Source organism: Erigeron canadensis, chromosome 6 (assembly GCF_010389155.1).
Source record: "Erigeron canadensis isolate Cc75 chromosome 6, C_canadensis_v1, whole genome shotgun sequence".
NCBI lineage: Eukaryota > Viridiplantae > Streptophyta > Magnoliopsida > Asterales > Asteraceae > Erigeron > Erigeron canadensis.
Window position 1 is genome coordinate 28,823,431 of NC_057766.1, and position 22,546 is coordinate 28,845,976.

The 22,546-nt window shown below is 35.0% G+C and overlaps 3 protein-coding genes across 5 annotated transcripts; 2 read left to right on the plus strand and 1 right to left on the minus strand.

Annotated features, from left to right (window-relative positions):
• Window positions 1–46: 46 nt before the first annotated feature.
• LOC122604636 lies at window positions 47–4,205 on the minus strand. The gene is made up of 3 exons (XM_043777510.1): window positions 4,145–4,205; window positions 3,658–3,962; window positions 47–634 (listed from the first exon to the last, which is right to left on the minus strand). The coding sequence occupies exons 1-3, from the start codon at window positions 4,203–4,205 to the stop codon at window positions 47–49; spliced, it is 954 nt and encodes a 317-aa protein (XP_043633445.1).
• A 6,135-nt stretch (window positions 4,206–10,340) lies between these two features.
• LOC122605539 (IST1-like protein) lies at window positions 10,341–13,658 on the plus strand. Its single transcript, XM_043778496.1, has 7 exons — window positions 10,341–10,500; window positions 10,807–10,939; window positions 11,763–11,866; window positions 11,961–12,132; window positions 12,254–12,394; window positions 12,503–12,594; window positions 12,787–13,658. Exons 1-7 carry the CDS (start codon window positions 10,412–10,414, stop codon window positions 13,397–13,399), a joined length of 1,344 nt encoding a protein of 447 aa, XP_043634431.1. The 5' UTR covers window positions 10,341–10,411; the 3' UTR covers window positions 13,400–13,658.
• A 2,043-nt stretch (window positions 13,659–15,701) lies between these two features.
• On the plus strand, window positions 15,702–21,876 carry LOC122603272 (ribonuclease E/G-like protein, chloroplastic). 3 transcript variants are annotated; one of them, XR_006324439.1, is made up of 15 exons: window positions 15,702–15,783; window positions 16,156–16,285; window positions 16,430–16,604; window positions 16,691–17,886; window positions 17,989–18,306; window positions 18,371–18,412; window positions 18,507–18,631; window positions 18,971–19,118; window positions 19,483–19,555; window positions 19,702–19,814; window positions 20,108–20,227; window positions 20,336–20,488; window positions 20,813–21,017; window positions 21,582–21,707; window positions 21,829–21,876. XR_006324439.1 is itself a non-coding variant. In XM_043775940.1 (14 exons), the coding sequence occupies exons 2-13, from the start codon at window positions 16,235–16,237 to the stop codon at window positions 21,005–21,007; spliced, it is 2,709 nt and encodes a 902-aa protein (XP_043631875.1). In that variant the 5' UTR covers window positions 15,702–15,783; window positions 16,156–16,234; the 3' UTR covers window positions 21,008–21,017; window positions 21,582–21,876. The 3 variants fall into 3 exon arrangements, 2 of the variants coding, with proteins under 2 accessions (XP_043631875.1, XP_043631874.1); XM_043775940.1 differs by having other exon boundaries at window positions 21,582–21,876; XM_043775939.1 differs by lacking the exons at window positions 21,582–21,707; window positions 21,829–21,876 and having other exon boundaries at window positions 20,813–21,445.
• The last annotated feature ends 670 nt before the right edge of the window (window positions 21,877–22,546 follow it).

The following is a 22,546-nucleotide window of genomic DNA, read 5'->3' on the forward strand; positions in this document are numbered from 1 at the left end:
AAAGTTACCGAAAAAAAAAACTAAAAGTTACCGAAACAAAAAACAACTAAAAGTTACATTTCCATCCGTACTTTTCGGCGATTTCACGTTTCTCTTGAAGAATGAGTTTGAGTTGATACGGATCGGTGATGTGAGCATGAAAGTCGGTAAAAAACTTCAAATTCCTTTGTCGAGACTTCGACTTCGTGGCATCGATTTGTGTAGCCCAAAAATCTTTCGCCAATTGATCCTTTTCGCGCTTAAGTACCAAATAATCACGCTTTTCGTGCGTGTAGGCGCTAATATCATCGGCTACAATATCATGAGAGGAGGAAGTTGCGGTTTGCTTTTTTCTTGACTTGGAGGAAGAAACAAAGGGAGATGGGTCTTCGTTCATGTCGGGAAGGATGTTCTCGTTGCTAGCCGAATCATACTCCGTCGAATTTCTTTTTGAAGAAGAACTAGCCGCCTTATTTGTGATTCCCGCGGCCGCCAAAATATCGGCAAAACACTCTTGATCTTTCCATTTGTCGTGAGTATTCACGACCTTCCATGCTTCCATATGACCAAAATCTTTTTTGGTTCGCTTCTTGTACAATCTCATCGCCTCATTTTGAATGTCCAAATCGTTGCATCCACTACCCTTGGCTCGTTTCTACAAAAGACATATAAAGACTATTACGTAAGTATATATATCTATATATAATTAAGTATTACGTAAGTATATTGTAACAACCGTCAAGTTTAATTTCAAGGTTAGACTTGAACATTTTAGTGTTTTATACGAGACTAGTACTTTAGAACCTAGCACACGTCATTTTTAGTCCTGTAATGCCTAGACTGTCATATGTTTTACAAAATGCCATCATCAAATATTAATAAGTAATTATGAACTTAAGACTTATAATTAAATACATTAATAACCTTTATATTTATTTAAGTATAATATTTATACACTTAAACTTACATTAGAAGTCTATTAGTATTTAATTAACATTTTAATTATAGTTTAAACATAAATTAGTGTTATAAATAGGCTATTAGTGTTATGGGGTGTCATTAGACACATATCTACTTATAAGACATGTGTCTCCCTATGACTAATTCTAGTCGTTGATCATCAAATTAAGTTAACACCTGTCAAATGGAGAAAAAAAAAAAAATCTTGTTAAAATTTAGTCATCAATTTAACTAACTACGTTAGTTAGCAGATCATGTTCCATTGCAAAAAGAAACACATACAAAGTTCTATCACCTTCTTCTATTTTCTAAGCTAAAACAGAATCATGGCCAAATTGAAACCCCTTTAATGATCATGCATATTATTATGATTTGGTAACAAAGAATTTTCACTCTAGTTTTGATTGTCACCAATACTAATAATAATAATAATCATCATAATAACTAATAACCAATGATTTTCCATTCTGGTTTAGACATTAGTAAAGGGAGATAATAACTTATTACTTGCTACTAGATATTTGAAGATCATCTCGTTCTACAATCACGCACCGTTTTTGTCATAAACAAAACTAGATTTCAGCCCATCTTTGGTCTTGAAGTTTACAGCCGATTGGTAAGATTGATAACATTCTAAGTTCATCTTTTACTTCACATTATTTTAATCACCAGATATGTTGTATCATTATTATGATAGAATTTAATTAGTACAGGAGCCTTATACTTATAATATTATTAGCACTCTTAAATTTAAATGAACAAAAGATGGAGTCAATCACTATACTATTATCATTTTAGTTCTTGCACTCACATAATACATCATGAATTTAGTAGGCTAAATAACAAGTGAGTTCCAAATACTGACTTTAAATGGACTATTGCAGATTAAACTTAACTTTTGTAGGCAATAACTATATAGTTTGTAAATACTTAATAAGCCATTTCAAGCTTTAATTAAATCTGAAATCTCAGAAGACACTAATAGATATCTAAATATGTGTGAATTCATGTCGTTATTTCTACCTTAAGTTGGTCTCATTATAGTCTCCGTAACCTCGACAAGGAGCTGATGGAGATAACATCAGTAAGCTAGTGATGTCCAATATATTCGAGTTGATCAGGTATAGTAGAGTCGTTCAAAACTAGTGATGACCAACTTCATAGTATCGCAACAGCCCCTAAGTAGTATCGTCTGGTCTAAGTAATATTGTTAAGACAGTAAGCGGATTCTTATCACTCGACACTAAGCAAGACAGAGTCGCATAAGAATCTGTCCAAATATTGTACAGAGAAGTTGTGCAAGTAATTAGTGTTAACAAAAAGCTTTTGAGTCTAGCTCAATGTCGTAACTATTCTGCTTCAATATACAACTATATTCCGAGTCAAGCTCGATTTAACATTTTGATCTTACTCGTTATGAGTTCATGATGTACGTTAAATATATCCTATCTGGAGTCTCATGTCCATGAGTTCGAGATATGTATTCTATTTAAGGGCAAAGTAATGTGATAGCTAGCCTAATGAACGTGTGATATGTGACATAAAACATGGCAGTTGCTATACAACACTATCAATCCATATACAGCATTATCAAGTCAATTAAATTGTTTATTATATGTTAACATAAGACTTGAAAAGATAATCATATAATAAACACATCATGGCATTTAGAAAAGACATAATTTCTAGGCACAGGACTTTAGCGTGAGACTTAGTTCTCATTTGTATATTTTTGTGCGTAGGATTAGACGTTCGTGGACAGTAACCTCTCGTTTACTCGTGCTTTATCCGTTAGAAGTTTATCTAAGGTGAGTTCATATCCCCTTTTAATTTACAGCTTTCTAAATTCGGGGTGAAAGGCATGATTTATTTAATTAAATCTTGGTTGATCATAATTGTATATATTTAATATTTTTAGACTTATCTATATTTTTGTTGAACTCATAGACATATTTTAAGCTTTTGAGCTTGTCATACACTTTTAGACATATTTGTATACTTGTACGTTATTGCATGAGTTCTAACACTTTAAGTCCCTGAGACATTCACATTACTATTAACTTTATGCCGTAGATATTATGGGATAGCGCTATCTAGGGTCAGACCAGCCCTCATCCACACTGCTCAGTGGGTGCATGGTATCTTTAGATCCTATTCATACGATGTTAGAGTATGAATCCTCATAGGGCACAGTCGGTCAAGCGGTTTAGTAATGGCCTCATTGCAATTGACAGCTCAAGAATACTAAATGTCTTAGACTTAATCAACCAATTATATTAATTAAGTACATTGACTAAGCATATTCTTTTAAACAAGTTGACATGGAACCTGAAAACCTATGGACTCACTCAACTATTTTTAGTTGATTCCGTTTTTATTTGCGTGCCTTTCAGGAAATCGTTAGTAAGGTCAACTCTCGAGAAGACGTTTCAGACTCGTACCTCGTCAAGATACATTGTTCTCTAGATCATTGTATAGTCTTTTGGTATGTTTCAGATCATGTATCTTGTCTATTTTAGTCTTTTGTTATGGGACTTTCTGGTACAATGTAATCCTCCTTTTGTACTTCTTGTAATATAATGGCATGTTATGATCTATTGACTTGTGCTATGTACTATACATCTGTTGCATCCTATATTCCGCCTTAGCGGGGTGTCACATATATATAAAAAGTATATACTAAAAACTATTACGTAAGTATATATAAAAAGTATATACCACTTGGATGTGAATACCGTTGTAGAGAACCATAGCCGCATTCATCGTTTTCCACTTTGGCAAAATACCATGGACGGTTCGTGTAGTGCCGCCCATTTGACTAGCATAATGCTCGAGAACCCGCTTCCAAAAACCTTCCGCTTTTTGCTCATTCCCAAATTTTTTACATTCTGAAATTTGGATCCAAGCTTCAGCCAACGCAACCTCTTGTTCGTCATTCCAACTCTCACGTTTTTTCGGGCCCTCCTTTTTCTTTCCACGCGCATCAACTTCTTGAACCTCTTCATTTTCATCTTCATCTTGGTCTTGATTAACATCTTGTATATATATAAAAGTAAACATATAAATAAAATGTGTATGTATATATATAAAAGTTAACATATAAATAAAATGTGTATATATATAAATAGAATGTATATATATATAAGTAAACATATAAATTTGTGCAAAAAGTATATAAAAGATATGAGGAAAAGTATATGTTTACCATTTGGTTCTTGAGTTTCGGGTATAATGTCCTCGAGAATGCGCCTTGGTCGAGCCCCCATGGCGTGAAGTTTCTAGCATCCTTTGGTGGAGGTGGAGCCATATTAAACGCGTAATTAGGAGAAGCGGGTTGTGGGATGTAAGAAGAAGAAGAAGATTGAGAAATTTGTTGAAAAATATTGTGAGATTGAGAGTATGGTTGATTTTGTTGAGAATATTGTTGATTAAGAATAGGTTGAGAAAAGTGTAGATTTGGAAGGGGTTGATTTTGAATAGGTTGATTTGGGAGAGGTTGAGGGTAATTAAACAAACGATTTCGATTGTTTTTAGGAAAGAGACTTTTTCTAGTTTTATTTGGATCCATTTTTTATAAAAGTGGTGAAGAAATAAGAAGAATAAGAAGAGAAATGATAGAATGTTGTGTGTTTTGTGTTAAAAAAGATTGTATATATATAGTGAAAAGGTAAAGGTTTTAAAAAAATAAAAAGAAATTTTTTTTTTTTTAATAACGGTTGTGAGACCCGTTAATGGGGGGTCCCACGATTTTTGACCAACCAATAAACACCTTTCTCTTTCCTCTCTCTCCCCTCTTTCTTCTTTTTCCCCGCAACGGGTTACTTCCCCCAATTCCCTTCTCTCTCTCCTGCGGTAAAACACCGGCGGTGGTGTGCCCGCCCGGTGCCGCGACCCCGCGACCAGTTCCCCGCTTCCACTCCCTCCCCTCTAAGGGGCTAAACTAATGTGTATTAATTAAATTGGGATTATTATGTTCCAAATATAAGGCGCTAAACCAATGTGTATTAATTAAATTGGGATTCATGGAGGGGGTTTGGGCGCTTCGCACCCACCAGCCACCTCCCACCCTCCGCCACTGGTGAAAATGGTATGTAGAATTTCTATTTTGATCAAAGTTATTTTAAAAAAACATATATTACATTACATATATTAACTCTTGAAAGGTTATCCAACATGTGTTGGATTTCGAGTATGATATTCGATTTGAATTATGAATCCGACTAACCTTTGATATTTAGTTTGAGAAAATCAATATATATTCAAGTTTTCGGTTTTTAGTGCAACTGTATGGTATCGAAATAAAAAAAAATCTAAAATATTAAAACCAAGGTCAGTACCAGATACTATTAACGTTTTTCATTTGGTTGTTTAAATTTGAGATCTATTCAACAAGAGGGTACCCAATGGTGAGGACTCATCCACCAAAGACTAGTCCCTGTTAGCGCCACATCAGCAAAAAACACTCCAAGAACTAATTCCCCAAAAATGCACCCAATGGACTCATCCCTCAAGGACTAGTCTTGGACCCATCAATTATTTAATTCTACCCATTTACCCAAACTTTACACATTTAACCCTTTAAAATTATAACAAACTAAAACATACACAAATTAAAAACACTTCATTAAAAATATAAACATTACACAATTTATTTTTAAAAACACGCCAAAAAAAACACACATTACAATACTTCAAATAAAGAAAACACACATTAAAATAAAAACATTAACAATAGTTTATTCTAAAAAACATACATTAAGCCAGGAGGAGCCATATATGCTCCATAAGATCATGACGAAGAACATGATGCACAGTGCGATCTCGAAGCTTCTTGTCAGTACGTTGGTGAAGTACAATCCTTTCCTCGAACGTACGCTCCGGTAAGACGATTGGATCAATGCCGTCTCCATCCTCCAGTGAGCTTATGGCGTACCCTGCGTCTTCAACCTTCATGTTATGCAATATAACACAGGTGTACATTGTTCGAGTGATCCGATTCACGCTTTTTGATCTTGCTGGTTGGGTTAGAATGTGCCATGAGTTTTGAAGCCCTCCAAAGGCACGCTCGACATCCTTCCGGGCACTTTCTTGAAACTTTTTAAATTTCTTCCGCTTCTCATCTTGAGGGCATGAATACGACTTTACAAAAGTCGACCATTCGGGATAAATGTCGTCTGCGAGATAGTTACCCTTTTTGTAGTGGGTGCCATTAACAGTGAACGAGCTATCAGGTGCACGGTCTTCAATGAATTTTCCCTAAATAAAGGCGACTGGTTCAGAACATTTATATCGTTGTACGAACCAGCTATGCTGAAAAAAGCATGCCAGATCCACCTATCGTATGAAGCTACTGCTTCAAGCATGATGGTTGGATGACCGTGATCACCACGCGTAAACTGACCTTGCCATGCCTTGGGACAGTTCTTCCAAGGCTAGTGCATGCAATCAATGCTTCCAAGCATGCCTGGGAAGCCATGAAGCTCTTCATGTCGAGCGCACAAGCGTTGTATGTCCTCCGGTGTAGGTCTACGCAAGTATTCATCCCTGTAAAGTTCGAACACACACTTACAGTGATAGTCTAGATAACACCTTGTTGTTTCTTCTCCCATCTGTAGACACTCGTCAAGTGAGTAAGGATTGTAGCCATACGCCAATTGACATATGGCGCATAAACACTTTTGGATGCTGCTGAAACCAGGCTTTCCTCGGGCATCAAGCTGCTTGTCTTGCATTCTTTTAAAATGCAAAGGCACAGGACCTGGATTGCGAGATGAGTATGATATTATGCCGTTCACAATGTGCATGAACATAGGTCTAGACATACGGAATCGTCGCCTAAAGCTCTTCAACGAATACTTTGGGTTTTCGTTAAAGTAAGCTGCCATTAGGCGCTCGTGAGTACCATATCGATCTCTTTCGACGACCATACGAGGTTTGTATGGTCTTGATGATTCACCTTGTTCAAGCAAATCAACACATTCGGCCATGATGCCAAAAAGCTCCTCATCATCGTCTGTAGTAGAAAACAAATCGGGTCTCGTGTACGTTGATAAACTTGAATGAAACTGGTTGTTCATGATGATTTATGTATACGAAAGTGTGTTTTGGTATAATATAGCTGAATATATGCAAGAGTGGTGTCAAATGGTGGTTCACTTGAAGTGTATATATAGCCATTTTAAAAAACTAGCCGTTAAGGACTAAAGTTGTCACTTTTTTGAACCTGTTTTGAACTATATAGCCGTTTAGGGGCTAAACTTGCCAAATGGTGAAACTTATTTTTGTCTTCTTCCTTTTGAATTCATACCTGTTGCATTAAAAAAATAATAAAAAGTACAAACGTAAAGACTAGTCCCTGCAGGGACGAACGAGGCGGACGAGCGAGGAACGAGTTCCACCCAACGGTGTTGACTCGTCCCTGTAAGTCGAACGAGGTCAAGGACGAACCATTGGCTACTCTTAGGAGGCTCTCGTACGAAACCAACTAGACATTTTGATATTCCCAAAAAATTATTTCTAAAGGACAAAAAACAAGTAAAAATTACTTAAATATTCTAAACTTAACTGGAATATATTAGTATAGACACCAATAAATTTTTTTTTTTATCAATTTGGTCAACTAATTCTTACTACCTAATAATTTTCATAAGAAAGAATATCACCCAATCAAATCATCCCAAGTGTTAATAGTTCCAAATACCAAATTAATAATTTTGCATCTCTTGCTTATAAATGAGTAAATTACACTTTTTGTCCTTCAAGTTGGCTAGTTTTTCACTTTTCATCCTTAAAGTTTAAAAATTACAATTTTGACCTTAAACTTGGCAGATTTTTGCAATCGACATCCCTTGGCCAGACGGTGTTAAAAAAAGGCCGTTAACGAGCGATCGTGCGTCGCACGTGAGGGCAGTTCCGTCTTTTCGCTTTTTAAAGTTCTAATATACTGAGTAAGTTACATTTTTCGTCCCAGATATTGTTACGATTTTCATTTTCAATCCTTTTCAAAAAAAACCCAGATGTATTATTGTATTATATCTTTTTTAAATATAAATCTTATCACATTTATCCTAACACTCATATAAAAGGGAAAAGATATAATACTGAGTAAAAATTCATTCATTCATTCATTTTTTACACACACAAACACAACCACCAGCCACCACCATCGACTCCACCTCCTCCCATATCAATCACTAGCAATCACTAACAGTTATCATCACCACTCCTCCTCCGCCGCCGGAACGTCATATCGAAAAAAGAACCGACATACCATATGTATTTTGTTGCCTCAAAAACGCGTTTGGGTCGCCATTGAATCGTCGTTTTAGCTTCAAAAAAGGTGTTCGAGACTTTCAGACTACCACCCATAGTTGGAGATGAAAAACTGACTTAGGAATCCACCAGATCTGGTCCCTTTCCGTCGGCACCACCATATCTTTGTGGTAGTGGTTTGCGGTGGTCAACAAAGGGTTTTAAAATCACTTTGCGTTGATGAAGACGAGGAAGAAGAAAAAAAACCTTAACTTTATCATCACAATCTCAACTCAATCTTTTCCAATCATCAGATTTGTAAAATCATCGTCATGCAAATCTGTAAATCCGTCGGATACACCGCCGCTCAAACCATGCGGTGATTAACAAAGTGTTACCAGATTTTCCGGTAGTTAGTGAAAAAGAAAAAAAAAGCAACGGTGGCTGACTTGGAAAATGAGGGTAAGTGTTTATTATTTAATTGGATGTGTTTCAATATACATATATATATATATATATATATCTTATTAAATTACATTTTTCCGATCAAGTGAATTGTGATGTTGATGATGATGATGATCATCTTGATGATGATTATTTGAATTTATTATATATGAATGTATTCTTATTTGATTACATTTTTTTGATCTGGTGATGATGATCATTTGATGATGATGATGATGATATGGGTTGTAATTTAAGAGTAAATTACATTTGCAATCTGATTTTTCTGTTGATGATTTGCTATCTGGGTTATATGATGATGATGATGATGATTTGATGAATGATGATAATTAATAGAGGAAATTGTAATTTTTGTCTTTGAAATTGGTAGGTTTTGCAATTTCAGTCCCTCAGTGTAAAGGGGAAAAAACGGAACTGCCCTCACGTGATTGGCACGAGCGGGCATTAACGGCCTTTTTTTTAACTTAGTGTGGCCAAAGGATGTCGATTGCAAAAATCTGTCAAGTTTAAGGTCAAAATTGTAATTTTTTCACTTTAGTGATCAAAAGTAAAAAACGTGTCAACTTCAAGGACAAAAAGTGTAATTTACTCCTTATAAATTATAATCGAATTTATTTTTGGTTGATATACCTTCAAAGTTCCAAATTCCAAACTAGGATCGGAGAAAATGATTGACTACAATATTTTACAAACATTTTTTGTACCAGTCAGATTCAAGTAAGTTACATGTTTCTCTTTCTTGAATTTATTAAAAAATTATTTTGCATGATATGCTTGAATGGTTTAATTTCTTATTAAAAGATTAAGTGGTAAATATTCATTAACTAAAAAAATATACCTCCATTATAGCTGAATGGTTGAGTATCAACTTTTCATGCTAGAGGTCTTGAGTTCGAAACATGGAAAGGACATTTTAAGGTATTTCACAAATAAAGTTTTTTAGTGAAGCATGTTTGAGTCTTCCAGAGGGGCATGGTTTTATCCCAATTAAATGTCGTGTCTTCGGGCTGTTTAATTTGAGATTTCGTCTCCTACTAGGTATCGAGGGTGAGGGGGCTCTCTAGCGCGGACTCGATTAAGATAACATAAGCTAGATCCCCTATTACGAACAAATGATCTGCATCTTTTAAAAAAAATTATAGGTGTCTAAAGTTTAATATACCACTTCAATTTAGACCATTTAGGTAAATGCTTCCCGTACTTCCACATGCAGTGCAGTGGTTGTACATAAGGCAATAATCTCTTTGTGATGGATGAAATCTCAGAATCAAACATTGAAGAAAGAGCAGGGTTTTATTCATAATTAGTGTCGTGTTTTTAAGCGGTTAATTAAGAGTTTTTTTTCTTCTACTAGGTATTGGACGGTAAGAAGCTCTGTAAACTTATGCGTCCCAAAGTCAATTTAGACCATTTGGATACGGATACGGACATACGGTTTAGTTATTCATTAATTTCGCGCATCCCAAAGGCTTCCTTTTGGACTAAGAAAAAAAAAACAAGTCGGTTTCCTTTCCATAAATTGCTGTCAAATTTTACATGGAGTGTGTGGGACCTCAGTCACACCACGCCAGCTTCTTTCTTTTTTAAAAAACAATAAATTTATTTCCGACCGTTACACAGACCAAAAAAAATTAAAATTAAAATAAAAAACCCCCACTGACCACTCTCTAAAACAAACACACACACAAAAACACTTACAACAACAAAGGGAATTCACATTCACAGAGAATAATAAAAATAAAAATAAATCAGAAAAATGAGCAGCAGCGCAGCGAAAAGACACTGGAAGAAAGCAGCTAATGTAACACGCGCTCTCTTTTTCAATCGTTTCAACACCTCCAAATGGTAATTATATTATTCCTAATCTTATCTTATCTGTGTATATATATATATATAATATCTATATGTGTGTGTTGTTGAATTTGATTGTAAAAATGATTTTGAGGCCTGGTTTTTTGTGTAATATAATAATGTGAATATATGTATTTTATTATTCCTAATCTTATTGTATGTGTGTGTATATATATGTGTGTGTGTGTGTGTTGTTTAATTTGAATGGAAGTAGATTTTGAGGCCTGATTTTGTGTGTGATATATAATGTGAATATATATATATATATATATATATATATGTATATGTATGTGAATGTAGTAAGACGGCGGCGAAGCTGGGGGTAGCTAGGATAAAGCTGCTGAGGAATAAGAGACAGGTGGTGGTTAGACAAATGAGACGTGATATCGCATTGTTACTTCAGTCTGGTCAAGACGCTACTGCTCGTATTCGGGTATTCCTTCATTCTCTCTTTCTTTTTACTTTACATTCTGATTTTTACTTTGTTAAGTTATCGTGGCTAGCTACTTATAGTTATTTTAGATATAAGGTAGATATGATTAAGCTGTAATTTAGTACTGTGATTACTGGTGAAATAGGAAACTTGGTGAATTGTGTTGGAAGTGGATATATTGTTAAGCATTTATGCCTGCTAGATGTCCAGCTGAATTTTGTTCGTATTTTTCTTGATTTTAATGGAAATGAATAAGAACATATATCATAGTTGTGTGTTTTATGAACTCTATTAATTCTTTATGCAACTAGCGCCTTAAAGAATGTCATGAATAGTTCAGTGGAAAAAGGCTGTCTAACATGTTACTGTGAGGTTGTGTATGGACTTCAATCCTTAAATTTAAGTTAAGCAGAGTATTTCCCTGAAGGTATATTGATACAATATTAAGGTTTTATTACATGGAGTTAAATCTTTGAGTACTACTGTTTAACGTATTCCTTCGTTCGTTTAATTAGTATACATCATCTCTTGAAAACTGAAGTTGAATTATGGCTATTGTACATAGTGTCATAGTGTACTCTGTTTGTTCACATATCAAAAGGTAAAAGACCAAAAGGTTAAATGTAAAAGGGACTTCTAAATGTCTTATACCATTGTATGACTTCATTGTAACATTAGAATGTACTAGAAACTATGTTTCCGAAAAATACTGATGGTGAATGACGGAAAGTAATTGAATCTATTCAGAATGAGAAACATTTAATTCGACTTTTAAGAACCAAATTCTCCTCATTAGTTGACCTGAAGTTTTTTGCGTATGAAGGTTGAGCATGTGATGAGAGAACAGAATATCCTGGCAGCTAACGAGTTTATTGAGCTCTTCTGTGAACTAATTGTGCAAAGACTTACAATTATTGCAAAACAAAGGTATATTACGAGCAAACTAGTATAAAGTCTACCATTTACTTGTAACATACCATTTCAACAAAACCTCCTCTCACACTGTTTTAATTTGTTTCAGGGAGTGCCCAGCAGATTTGAAAGAAGGGATATCGAGTTTGATTTTTGCAGCTCCCAGATGTTCTGAGATTCCAGAATTGGTTGCACTTAGGGATATTTTTGAGAAGAAATATGGCAAAGATTTTGTTAGTGCAGCTACTGATCTACGACCTGATTGTGGGGTTAATCGAATGGTGATTATTTTGTTGTTAGTCCTGCATTTGTGATTCATATGATTATGCTTTTGTTCACTGCCTTTCTGATCACTGCCTTTCTGAAGATGTTAGATGATTGAGGCTTATTGAACTTTTGCAGCTTATCGACAAGCTCTCTGTTAGAACCCCTGCTGGTGAAGTGAAATTGAAAATCCTAAAGGAAATAGCCAAAGAATATCAAATCGAATGGGACACAACAGAATCTGAAACAGAACTTCTCAAGCCAGCTGAAAAGCTTATTGTACGTCTTTATCTCTTCATATCTATGTGTATGATATTCTGCACATATTAACACACAATGTATAATCAAATTTGTGTCTTTAAATGATAGTGTCATCTTTTTCTGCAGGACGGGCCACAGGCCTTTGTGAGTGCTTCTACCATGCCTGTCAAGCCTACACCGCAGCAATATGTTCAACCAGACAACCCACCATCACGCAGGTAACATATGATCCTCTTATGTATCCTAATCACTCTGACCATGATTACTAAGTTGACATAGAGGTTGTTGGATCAACATGTTACACATGTGTGTGAATTTTACGACCACAAAGATATTTATTGTCAAAGGTAGAGGGAAATAATATAAATTAATGGCATTTAAATATTCAATCTCTTCTTTTGTTATGTTAGATATTCGAGCAATAGTCAACACGTGATGCATTTTGATGACACAAAGTCAGCTGCTGAAGCTGCTGCTGAGTCAGCTAAGATGGCAATTGCTGCCGCAGAAGCTGCTGCATACTTGGCAAGCAAAGACTTGAATCAGTCAACTCAACCACATGAGTCTATAAATAATTCCAGAAATACCACCAACTATGACTCAATTTCTAGCAATCCTTCCATCCAAAAGAATTCTGGTGGGTCACATATCTCATCAGACAGTGCAAAGGCTCAAAGGAGATACAGTTACAATGCATCTGGTGTCAAGTTTGATGACTCTGATTGTGATGAGGAACCCGAGATTGATTATAACAAGATGTGTCAAGAGCCTACAAGAAGACACACATACGGTGCACCTCCTCCAGTTTCATCTGTAAAGTTTGATGAATCTGAGTCTGACTATGATGAAGAGATTGAGATGGATCATGACTACGACCGTTCTAGTGGAATGAACCATGGTCCACCAAACCGGCCTGCACCCCCTGCACCTTCTGTGAAACAAAGTCAGCGAGTTCATCCAAAACTGCCAGATTATGACACCCTTGCTGCTCGTTTTGAAGCTCTCAAGCATCACAAATCGTAGTCCAAGAAGATAGTCAATGGTGAACTTTTTGGTCAATATTATGTTAGTATGATGTCAAATCTGGGTATATGGGTCGGTAAAGCTTGTTGTTCGAAGTGCATACTACGTTATGGCAACTTCTTTTGATACTCATCATTCGTTTATTCATAATAGCCTCAGGTTGGCAAAATAGGTAAACTTGTCGGTATATGTTCTCATTTTCTGCCACATATTTTTGTATAAATGGAGTTATCGATCACATATTATATTGTTATAATCATAGTAGTCGCATACCAAGTCTTTTATATTTGCATTTGCATCTATTTGTTATTCTTTCTAACTGTACCATTTTGACCGCATTTTCAGAAATATTTACATAATAACCACAAGTATAAAGCAATACTTTGGTTCAAATACAAAGGGTTAAATATGTGTTAATAATAATGTCTTTTGAATATACAGTATACAATATTAGGCCGGTGCTTATAAGAGTCTTGAAGGTGCGTCCAAGACTGTGAAGACGCAAGACTCTTATTGACACCGAGCTTCCAAACTTCTGCGTCCTTCAAAATTGTCTTCACCAAGAAGTCGGAAGACGCCGGACTTGTGGGACCAATGATTGTTTTCTTCTATTTTTCTTTTTCTTTCTTGCTTTATATGCTATGTATATGTATGTGGTATATAGATTTATTTTTGTGTATGTGTTTGTCTGAGTATCTCACAGTGTGTGTGAGTGCATTAATGGTGGATCGAAGAAGATAACAGTCAAACATATGCGTATATTATTGTTAAACAATTTTCAATTCTACCCCTATAGTATAATATATGTATGAAATATTTTTTAAATTTTGCAAATTATCAATTTAGCCCCTAAATTCAATTTATTATTTCTATTTTATACTTTTTAGATTTTATTAATCAATTTGTATTTTTTAATGTTAATATATATAGTTATTTAAGTTAATGTTTAACTTAATGTGTTTTTTCAAATTAATGTGTCTGGTTTAATGTTAAATAAATATGTTGGTTAAATATATATAGTTATAAAAAATGTTAAAAGAATTGAGAATGTGATGAAGAAGTTCTGAAGAAGTTGTCCTTATAGGCAGTGAGTATCCTGAGGAGAGTCCTGAGTAATATGATGCTGACGTGATAGGCAAGAAGTCTCGAGTACTCCCTGCCTATAAGTACATATGACCTAAGAAAAATACATGCCATTTGTCCTACCAAGAAATATAACATCTAAAAAGTATAACATGCGTGATATATAACATCTAAAAAATCTAGATATAAGGTCATGTCATCATTTTAAAAAATCAACCGATTAAGAACAATATCTTTCTATCTTGTGAACTCGAATCTTGGTCTAGCTTGATTTTCTTATTTACAAAACGATAACTAATTTCACCATAACTTGCATGATATGTCCCTTTCGTTGAACACTGATAAAAAAAAAAAACTAAATTTTTTTTTTAGAAAAGTTTCTTGTCAAATGATCATTGAGCTAATACTTTTTTAACTTTTATGACAATGTTTATGTCAAGCCATGTTACATTCCACAATGCTATATATATGTGTAGTTCACATATGTCGGAATCGTGTCTTAAATGATAAACACCTGTTTTAACATTGTCTTTCTTATTAACATTCCAACTCATAAATTTTTTTTTAATATTGGTTGATATAATAAGAGGTTGTTGTATGTAACCTACAAATTAGTCGATGTGACCAAATCTACCCATTATATATATTTTTTTGTTCACTTACGACTTAACTAATCGACCGATTGAGTAACGGTTGTTCAACACCTCAACCTTTTCAAATTGACTCAATTTGCAATGGGATAAGTACCTGTAAAATATAATGAATTATGCATGAATGTTAATGTTATGTAATGAACTACTTAAATGTTTATTGTATGTAATGAACTTTCAAATTCTGGTTATTGGATGTATCTGAGTATATATGACAATTATATAAGCCGTCACTTGTAAGTTTTAATTGGTTGGATACATCCAATAACCTGGATTTGAAAGTTTATTATATACAATAAACATCAAAGTAGTTTACTACACAACATAAACATTAATGCATAATTCATTACATTCTCAAATACTTATTCTATTTACAATTTACTTAAAATCAAAATGGGCGTATGCTGCTAAAAGCAACATAATTCCATGAAATTTTAGATGGAATGATTTTGTATTTCCACTAGGGAGATTGTGATCGGAAATATTAGTTTTTCCCAAATCAAAATATACATGAAAGAAAGATAGAAAGACCATATTGACCTCCTTCCCTTCCCTGTTACCTTCCTTATCTTTTGCAGACGAAACTGAATGTAACTTAAAAGCTATATATCAATTGTAAACATTTCATTTTCCCGTAACTCCATATTTCTCGTACGCTTACTCATTCATTCCATTTAATTCCTACTTTTATTTATTTATTATTATGTCCCTCTGTGTGTAATTTAAGTTATAATAATGCTTTACTTTATCAATTTTTACTTTTTATGCAATAAATTGTTGATATTAATATATCCTTTGTTGTTAATATATGTTGTTAAGTCTCTTCTATTTCATCAATGGGTTGAACTGGGTGATGTTTAACAGCATTTGCACACCAACTGTTTGTTAAAATGTCTAGCTCAACTTCAAAACCCACCCTTGTTTATTTTAAAAACACGGGTTATTCGGAACTTAGTATCGTCGTAGAATTAGTTTTGTAGCCTATGATGGCTGATGAACTCTGCACATTTTGATCTTTTATAGGAACCATTTATATTTTGCAATCAATTACTAAAGTTTCGCGGAGAGAGATATCTTTTCGTCTGATGATCTTAGGGTGGTCATGTTCAGTTTTGCTACGAATAATCCGAAGTTATTTAATGTGAAAGCAAAGGTAATTGCCATAACTCTTTTATAGAATACCACCCGTAGATTAATGAGATTGTAAAGTGGAGATGAGTTGATAAATTTTTGAACTTTTTAAATATTTTTCCATGCCTCCTGGATTTTGAGTGTTGAAATGTCTTGATTTGTGCAGATACACGGTCGGGAAAGTTCTATGCAAGCTTTGTGTGACGTCTCTTGGGGATTTAGACCTGAATATTCTTTTCTACAACAACTTGGTGAGAAAAGTAGCCGGAAAGTATTGTTGATTAGGCCGAGGATTAGATCATTTAGCAGAAGCCCTGGAAAGTCTTTAGCTCGAGCTAGAGGTATCAATCCGCGTGAAAATGATTGTTAGTTTTCTGTTGTTGGTCGAATGTTACTGAAAACTCAAATTTCTGTAGTGATTTTCCAGGTGAAGGAAAAATTTTGGAAGCTAATGGAAGTGACCTTTTGGTTTCAAAGCAGTTAATTTGGAATTATGACTTTGAGAATAAATTTGACTCTGAAGAGATTAATGCACCATTTAGCGAAAGTTACTATCCTGTGGAGGAGCCGTGGATCCATGGATCTTCTCCTCCATTCCAGTCTGTTAGACCAGAAGATGCTTCAAGTGGTCTGACAAAAACAGACAAGATCTCAGTTGACCTCAAAGTCAACTCTTTGACTCTCTCCACAGGTGACGAAGAAAATACGACGAGTGTTCTTGATAAGAGGAGCTTGGAACCACATGTCTCTGAATGCGAGTACCCTGTCGAAGAGCCTTGGCTATGTCAATCGTCTCTTGGGAATATAGAGAGTTCTGAGAATGAAAGGCCACAACATCAGCACCCAGAAATTGCAGAGTTGTTGACTTTTGGTGACGTGATTTTGAATTCTATTGGAAATAATACAGACAATGAAGATACGACTGAAACTCCAAAGGAGCTCTCTTTAGATAATGAGAGTAGGGTAGATGTGCAGGAATCCGTCAAAAAAGTTATATTGATAAACTCTTCTTTATGTACCATGCAAAGGATTGCTGTTATGGAGGATGATAAATTGGTTGAAATATTACTGGAACCTGTTAAAGATAATGTGCAAGCCGATAGTGTATATTTAGGAACAGTCACAAAGTTTGTTCCACACATGGGTGGTGCATTTGTAAATATTGGGTGTGCTAGGCCTTCACTTATGGATACAAATCATAACTGGGAGCCCTTCATATTTCCTCCATTTCGCCGCCACCGCATAAAGCAAAGAAAAAAGCAAACAAAAATTGTAGACAACTCTGAGGATCATGATGTTATTGAAAATTCAGTTAAAGCAATGCTTGATTATCATCATGAACATGAAATAGATGATGAGTTTAAAGATGAATTCAATGGCAAGAGACTTATCCATCAGTCATTAGAAGGTGCTCATGAGGCACAGCATCAAACCATGACCGACCTTAGTGTTGACGCTAAAAGTTCTAGAGATGCAGAAGGTAGCAAAGGTCCTCAGACTGATGAAGATAAATGGGCCTTAGTTCAGAAAGGCACTAAAATTATTGTACAAGTTGTCAAAGAGGGATTGGGTAATAAAAGCCCTACACTTACTGCCTACCCAAAGTTAAGGAGCAGATTCTGGGTATACCCTATCATACTTTGGTGCCAATACATGCTCTGTTTATCAGGACTTGAATTCAATGTTTAAAATTTTTCTGAATATTATATATTATGTGATATGCAGGTCTTGATGACTCGTTTGAATAGTATTCATATTTCCAAGAAAATATATGGACTGGAAAGGACTCGGTTGCGAGTCATCGCAAAAACTTTGCAGCCACCAGGTTTTGGTTTGACAGTAAGGACAGTTGCTGCCGGTCGTACATTGGAAGAATTGCAGAAGGACTTGGATGGGCTACTTTCAACATGGAAAGATATTACTGAGAAAGCAAAGTCTGCAGCTGTTGCAGCAGATGAAGGTGTGGAGGGTGCCATGCCTGTCATGTTACATGGGGCCATGGGCCAGACACACTCTGTTGTTCAGGATCTTTTTAATGATAAGGTAAAATCTATTTAACATTTTATACTCAAACATCCAAATTGCTTATATATGTTGGTTATTTCAGGTCAAGAGAATGGTAGTTGATTCACCAGCGACGTATCATGAGGTAACATGGAGTAAATAAAAGTAATGCATTATGACTTCTTATTCGATTGTTTTACATTTGATGAATTTTCATACTTTCTGTGATTTATGTTTAGGTTACAAATTATCTTCAGGAAATTGCTCCCGATTTGTGTGACCGAGTTGAGTTATATAGCAAAAAGAATCCACTGTTTGATGAATATAACATTGAAGGGGAGTTAAACAACATGCTTAGTAAAAGGTGAAAAGCTATTAGTATAAGACTGTCGTTTGTTGCCATTTACGTGAGGCATTTCATGTGTATGTCTCCCCTCTTATACTCATGCAATGCTAACTTACCTATAAAAGACCCTTTTTAGTCATGTGTCATACACATGGCCTTTGTTAACGGCCAAAATGATTTTGTTTTTCCCCTTGCACCTTCTCCATCTTGAATGCGAAAGACCCGAAACTCGTTATCATAAAGAATCTTAAATCAAACCTTAATGTTATTACACCGCAAGAAACTCTCACTGTTTATCACTTTAATATTAGATTCTGATACCATTAAAACTGCTTAACTACATGTTTTGTTTTGTAGAGTGCCTCTCTCCAATGGAGGTTATCTAGTATTAGAACAAACTGAGGCTTTAGTCTCTGTTGATGTAAATGGAGGGCAGTGCATGCTTGGTCATGGGACGTCACAGGATAAGGCTATCTTAGATGTTAATCTTGCAGCTGCTAAACAAGTATGTTATAGCCAAATTCTGGAGGTAGCAAAATGGGCGGGGCAGATGAATGGTCAAAACAGTTCAGGTCGTTTGTAGTATATGTTATAACAGGCTGGGTTGTTTTGACTTGTGAAACATTTATTGTAAAATGTGATTACAGAAATTTTGCTATTACGATAATATCTGCATTTTTTGTGTAGAGGTAAACCATAACCCGAATCAGCCCATAGATAACTGAATGGATAAAAATTGCCACCTCTACCAAATTCCATCACCCTTTCAAACTGAGAAAAAGAAATATACATTATACATGAATGCGTATGTATCACATAGACATCCTCATGGTGGATTTTATTAATTCAAAGGTATCAACTGATTTCAGATTGCTAGGGAAATACGACTGAGAGACATTGGTGGCATTATCGTGGTGGATTTCATTGATATGCATGATGACTGTAAGTCTTTCTTTATGTGTTGGGAAGAGTTTATAAGAAAGTGTTTCGTTTTTATGATTCCTAATGATGACAGTTGTACCTTCTTACACTGCAACTTTTAACATTATGCCAGTTTCATATTATTATATCATGATATCTTTCTTCAGCAAATAAGCGATTGGTCTATGAAGAAGTTAAAAAGGCAGTTAGCAGAGATCGGTCAATGGTGAAAGTATCTGAACTTTCTAGGCATGGGCTGATGGAGATCACAAGAAAGAGGGTATGAACTTCAATTTGAGGCAATCACTAAGCTTTTGTTTAAGCTCATCTAAAGAAATATGGTATTAAAATTCATAGGAAATAAGATGGCAGTGAGACTTGCTAAAATTATATTTCAAAGCCGGACAAAAAAAGGTGCATGGGTCATTGTGGGGGAAAAGGGACTGGATGTCTCGGGCTAACCTAAAACGGAAATGACACGGCATTGTGGCTTTAAAAAGTCCATTGGTTATATCTGCTATATTACAGTGGCTATCTGAAGTGACCTAATAAATCCTTTTGGACTCTTGACAGGTACGACCTAGTGTGACATTTATGATAAGTGAACCATGTTCCTGTTGTCATGCTACTGGGAGAGTCGAAGCACTGGAAACCTCATATTCTAAAATCGAGCATGAAATTTGTCGATTACTTGTGAGTAGCTTATAAAACTATGTTTTGTATGCTAGTTCCTTTTAATTTGAATCATAGTGATCAATCCATATGGATTTGATTGTTAATACGTGTAAACTTGTTTTGCAGGCGTCGATGGATAGAGCAGATCCGGGAAGGCCCAAATCTTGGCCTAAGTTCATTTTGAGGGTTGACAGGTACATGTGTAGCTACTTGACATCGGGTAAGAGGACAAGACTAGCAATCCTCAGCAGTTCCCTTAAAGTATGGATTTTGCTAAAGGTATGCTTCAGCACCAAGTAGATATTCCAAATTATACAGATTTTAAAAGCAATAGTATTAAAGTAAGTTGTCTACTTGTTTTTAAAAACTGATCTAGGGGGGTAATAACTTGCAAGTATATGAAAACACTTTGGCTGACTTTCGGCTCGTATGACCCTGTCAACCAATTTCACCCATTTCTAGTTAGCCGGAATTCAAGAAATATCCCTATTTAACCGGTTGTATATAAAATACTATCCATGACAACCCTTTTTTAGGCAAATGGGGCGAAATGTGGGTGATGTTATATGAGTAATTGCTACTCAGACTACTCTGATGCAACAGGTTGCCAGAGGTTTAACAAGGGGTGCTTTTGAAATTAAGCCACTAACAAAAGACATGGAGCATGGAAATGATGATGACGATGATGAGGAGGATCAAGTTGCCATGCCCTTGTTACAGCCAACAGCGGCTATGAATACTTCCAAGAGGAAAATTACCATCTTTCCTATCAAGAAGTGGAAGAGTCGTGGAAAATGAGCAATATGTGGTAATTACAATCTTTTTTTCATCTATGTGCACACATCGAAGAGTCCTGCAAGTGCTTTTATCGTTCTATTGCCATCCTTATCAATTTTTACCATGTTAGAGTCGAGTGTACAGTTTGATGTGAACCTTCAGCATAGATGAGCACACCCGATGTTGTATTTAAGCAGAAGCTACTAAATCAGCAAAAGGAAAAAAAAAAAAGGATCGTCTTTCTTTTTGTTTTCAATTTAGAAACATTACATTCTGAAATCCAATTGTAGCCTCTTGATTTCTAACACAGATAATGAGGGCAGAGTCCCATTCATCTCGAGTTTTAGAGAATGTCGTAATTTATGTGTTAGTCGAATTAGAAAGAACGAGTACTTTGTAATTACTTTTGTATATTTATGAATCTGAGAGACTAGAGAAAGCATTTCACAGTTCACATAATATCATATATGTCGATAGATGTCATTATTAAAACATTTTACACTTTTGCTAAAGGGATAATACCCATCCTGGACTTGATGTGCACATTGATTCAAAAGATAGATGGGCAACATATATTAATAGATCAATGTCTTAGGTTCAAATCCTGGTGCGAGTGAGAATGGAGGCAGAGGTTTTCCCAGCATGAGTTACCTCTGTAATTGGAGTTGGACATATTAAGAGGCATGTCGCTAAGCCCAAATTTCCCGTTGAAAAAAGAAAAGTAACCAACATCTTTTTCATATTATCTTTGTTTTCCATTTCTAATAATGTGTTTCAACCTTTCTCTTCTTGATCATTAAACTTATTAGCGTTTCATGTTTAACTATTTGGCTTTTTATCAGTTAACCCAGCGCGAAGCAGGGGCAATAAAAGCTTGTGGAATTAATCAATTTGTAAACTCAAGCATGTGTATAGCTTCTGTTACAACTTACAAGTATATCACCACTAATCATAACAGATTCTTTATCTTGTAATCAAAGTAGAAAGCCTGGAAATTGAATTCTTACTTTTTTGGCATCTGATCAAAGATGAATTGAAGTTGAGAAAAATTAGGAAGATAGCATTATAACAATGGCATGCACAAATTTAACATCTGAATACACTAAATTCTTATGATTACAGTGTAACTGCTAAGGTTTGACTAAACAGACTGTGTCAATGTACATTACTGTTTCAAGACTTAATACTACGAGAATGTCATTGATTATAATCATATCAATCAACCCGAAAGGAATGAAAAACACCTAACAAAGTAACAATCAAGCTCCAAATTAAGATTTATATGAAAATATCGACTTCACGAATTAAGCATTAAAAGCTACACTTCTATCTCTCTATCTCCTCTCTTTTGTTACTTTTTCTAGAGGTTGCAAAATAGGCAGGCGAGTTGGGTAACGGGTCAAAACAAGTAATTATAGTTTTGGAACAAATCAAGTTGGATTGACCCGAACATTTTTGTCTAAAAGTATAAAACTAGTGTACTTTCTAAAATACTTACTTAGGTGTCAATAATATGATTAATATAATAAAAATAAATTTTAAAACTGTTCAAATATTAAA

What these genes read in the sequence shown, in the direction of transcription:
- LOC122604636 (XM_043777510.1), bottom strand. Translation starts at nt 4,205, where the DNA reads ATGGGGGCTCGACCAAGGCGCATTCTCGAGGACATTATACCCGAAACT. An exon ending in CGAAACTCAAGAACCAAATG is followed by an intron (nt 3,963 to 4,144) that starts GTAAACATATAC and finishes ATGTTAATCAAG; the next exon opens with ACCAAGATGAAGATGAAAAT. An exon ending in ACGGTATTCACATCCAAGTG is followed by an intron (nt 635 to 3,657) that starts GTATATACTTTT and finishes TGTCTTTTGTAG; the next exon opens with AAACGAGCCAAGGGTAGTGG.
- LOC122603272 (XM_043775940.1), top strand. Translation starts at nt 16,235, where the DNA reads ATGTTCAGTTTTGCTACGAATAATCCGAAGTTATTTAATGTGAAAGCA. An exon ending in AGGATCTTTTTAATGATAAG is followed by an intron (nt 18,307 to 18,370) that starts GTAAAATCTATT and finishes TGGTTATTTCAG; the next exon opens with GTCAAGAGAATGGTAGTTGA. An exon ending in CATTGATATGCATGATGACT is followed by an intron (nt 19,556 to 19,701) that starts GTAAGTCTTTCT and finishes ATCTTTCTTCAG; the next exon opens with CAAATAAGCGATTGGTCTAT.
- LOC122605539 (XM_043778496.1), top strand. Translation starts at nt 10,412, where the DNA reads ATGAGCAGCAGCGCAGCGAAAAGACACTGGAAGAAAGCAGCTAATGTA. An exon ending in ACGCTACTGCTCGTATTCGG is followed by an intron (nt 10,940 to 11,762) that starts GTATTCCTTCAT and finishes TTGCGTATGAAG; the next exon opens with GTTGAGCATGTGATGAGAGA. An exon ending in ATTGTGGGGTTAATCGAATG is followed by an intron (nt 12,133 to 12,253) that starts GTGATTATTTTG and finishes GAACTTTTGCAG; the next exon opens with CTTATCGACAAGCTCTCTGT.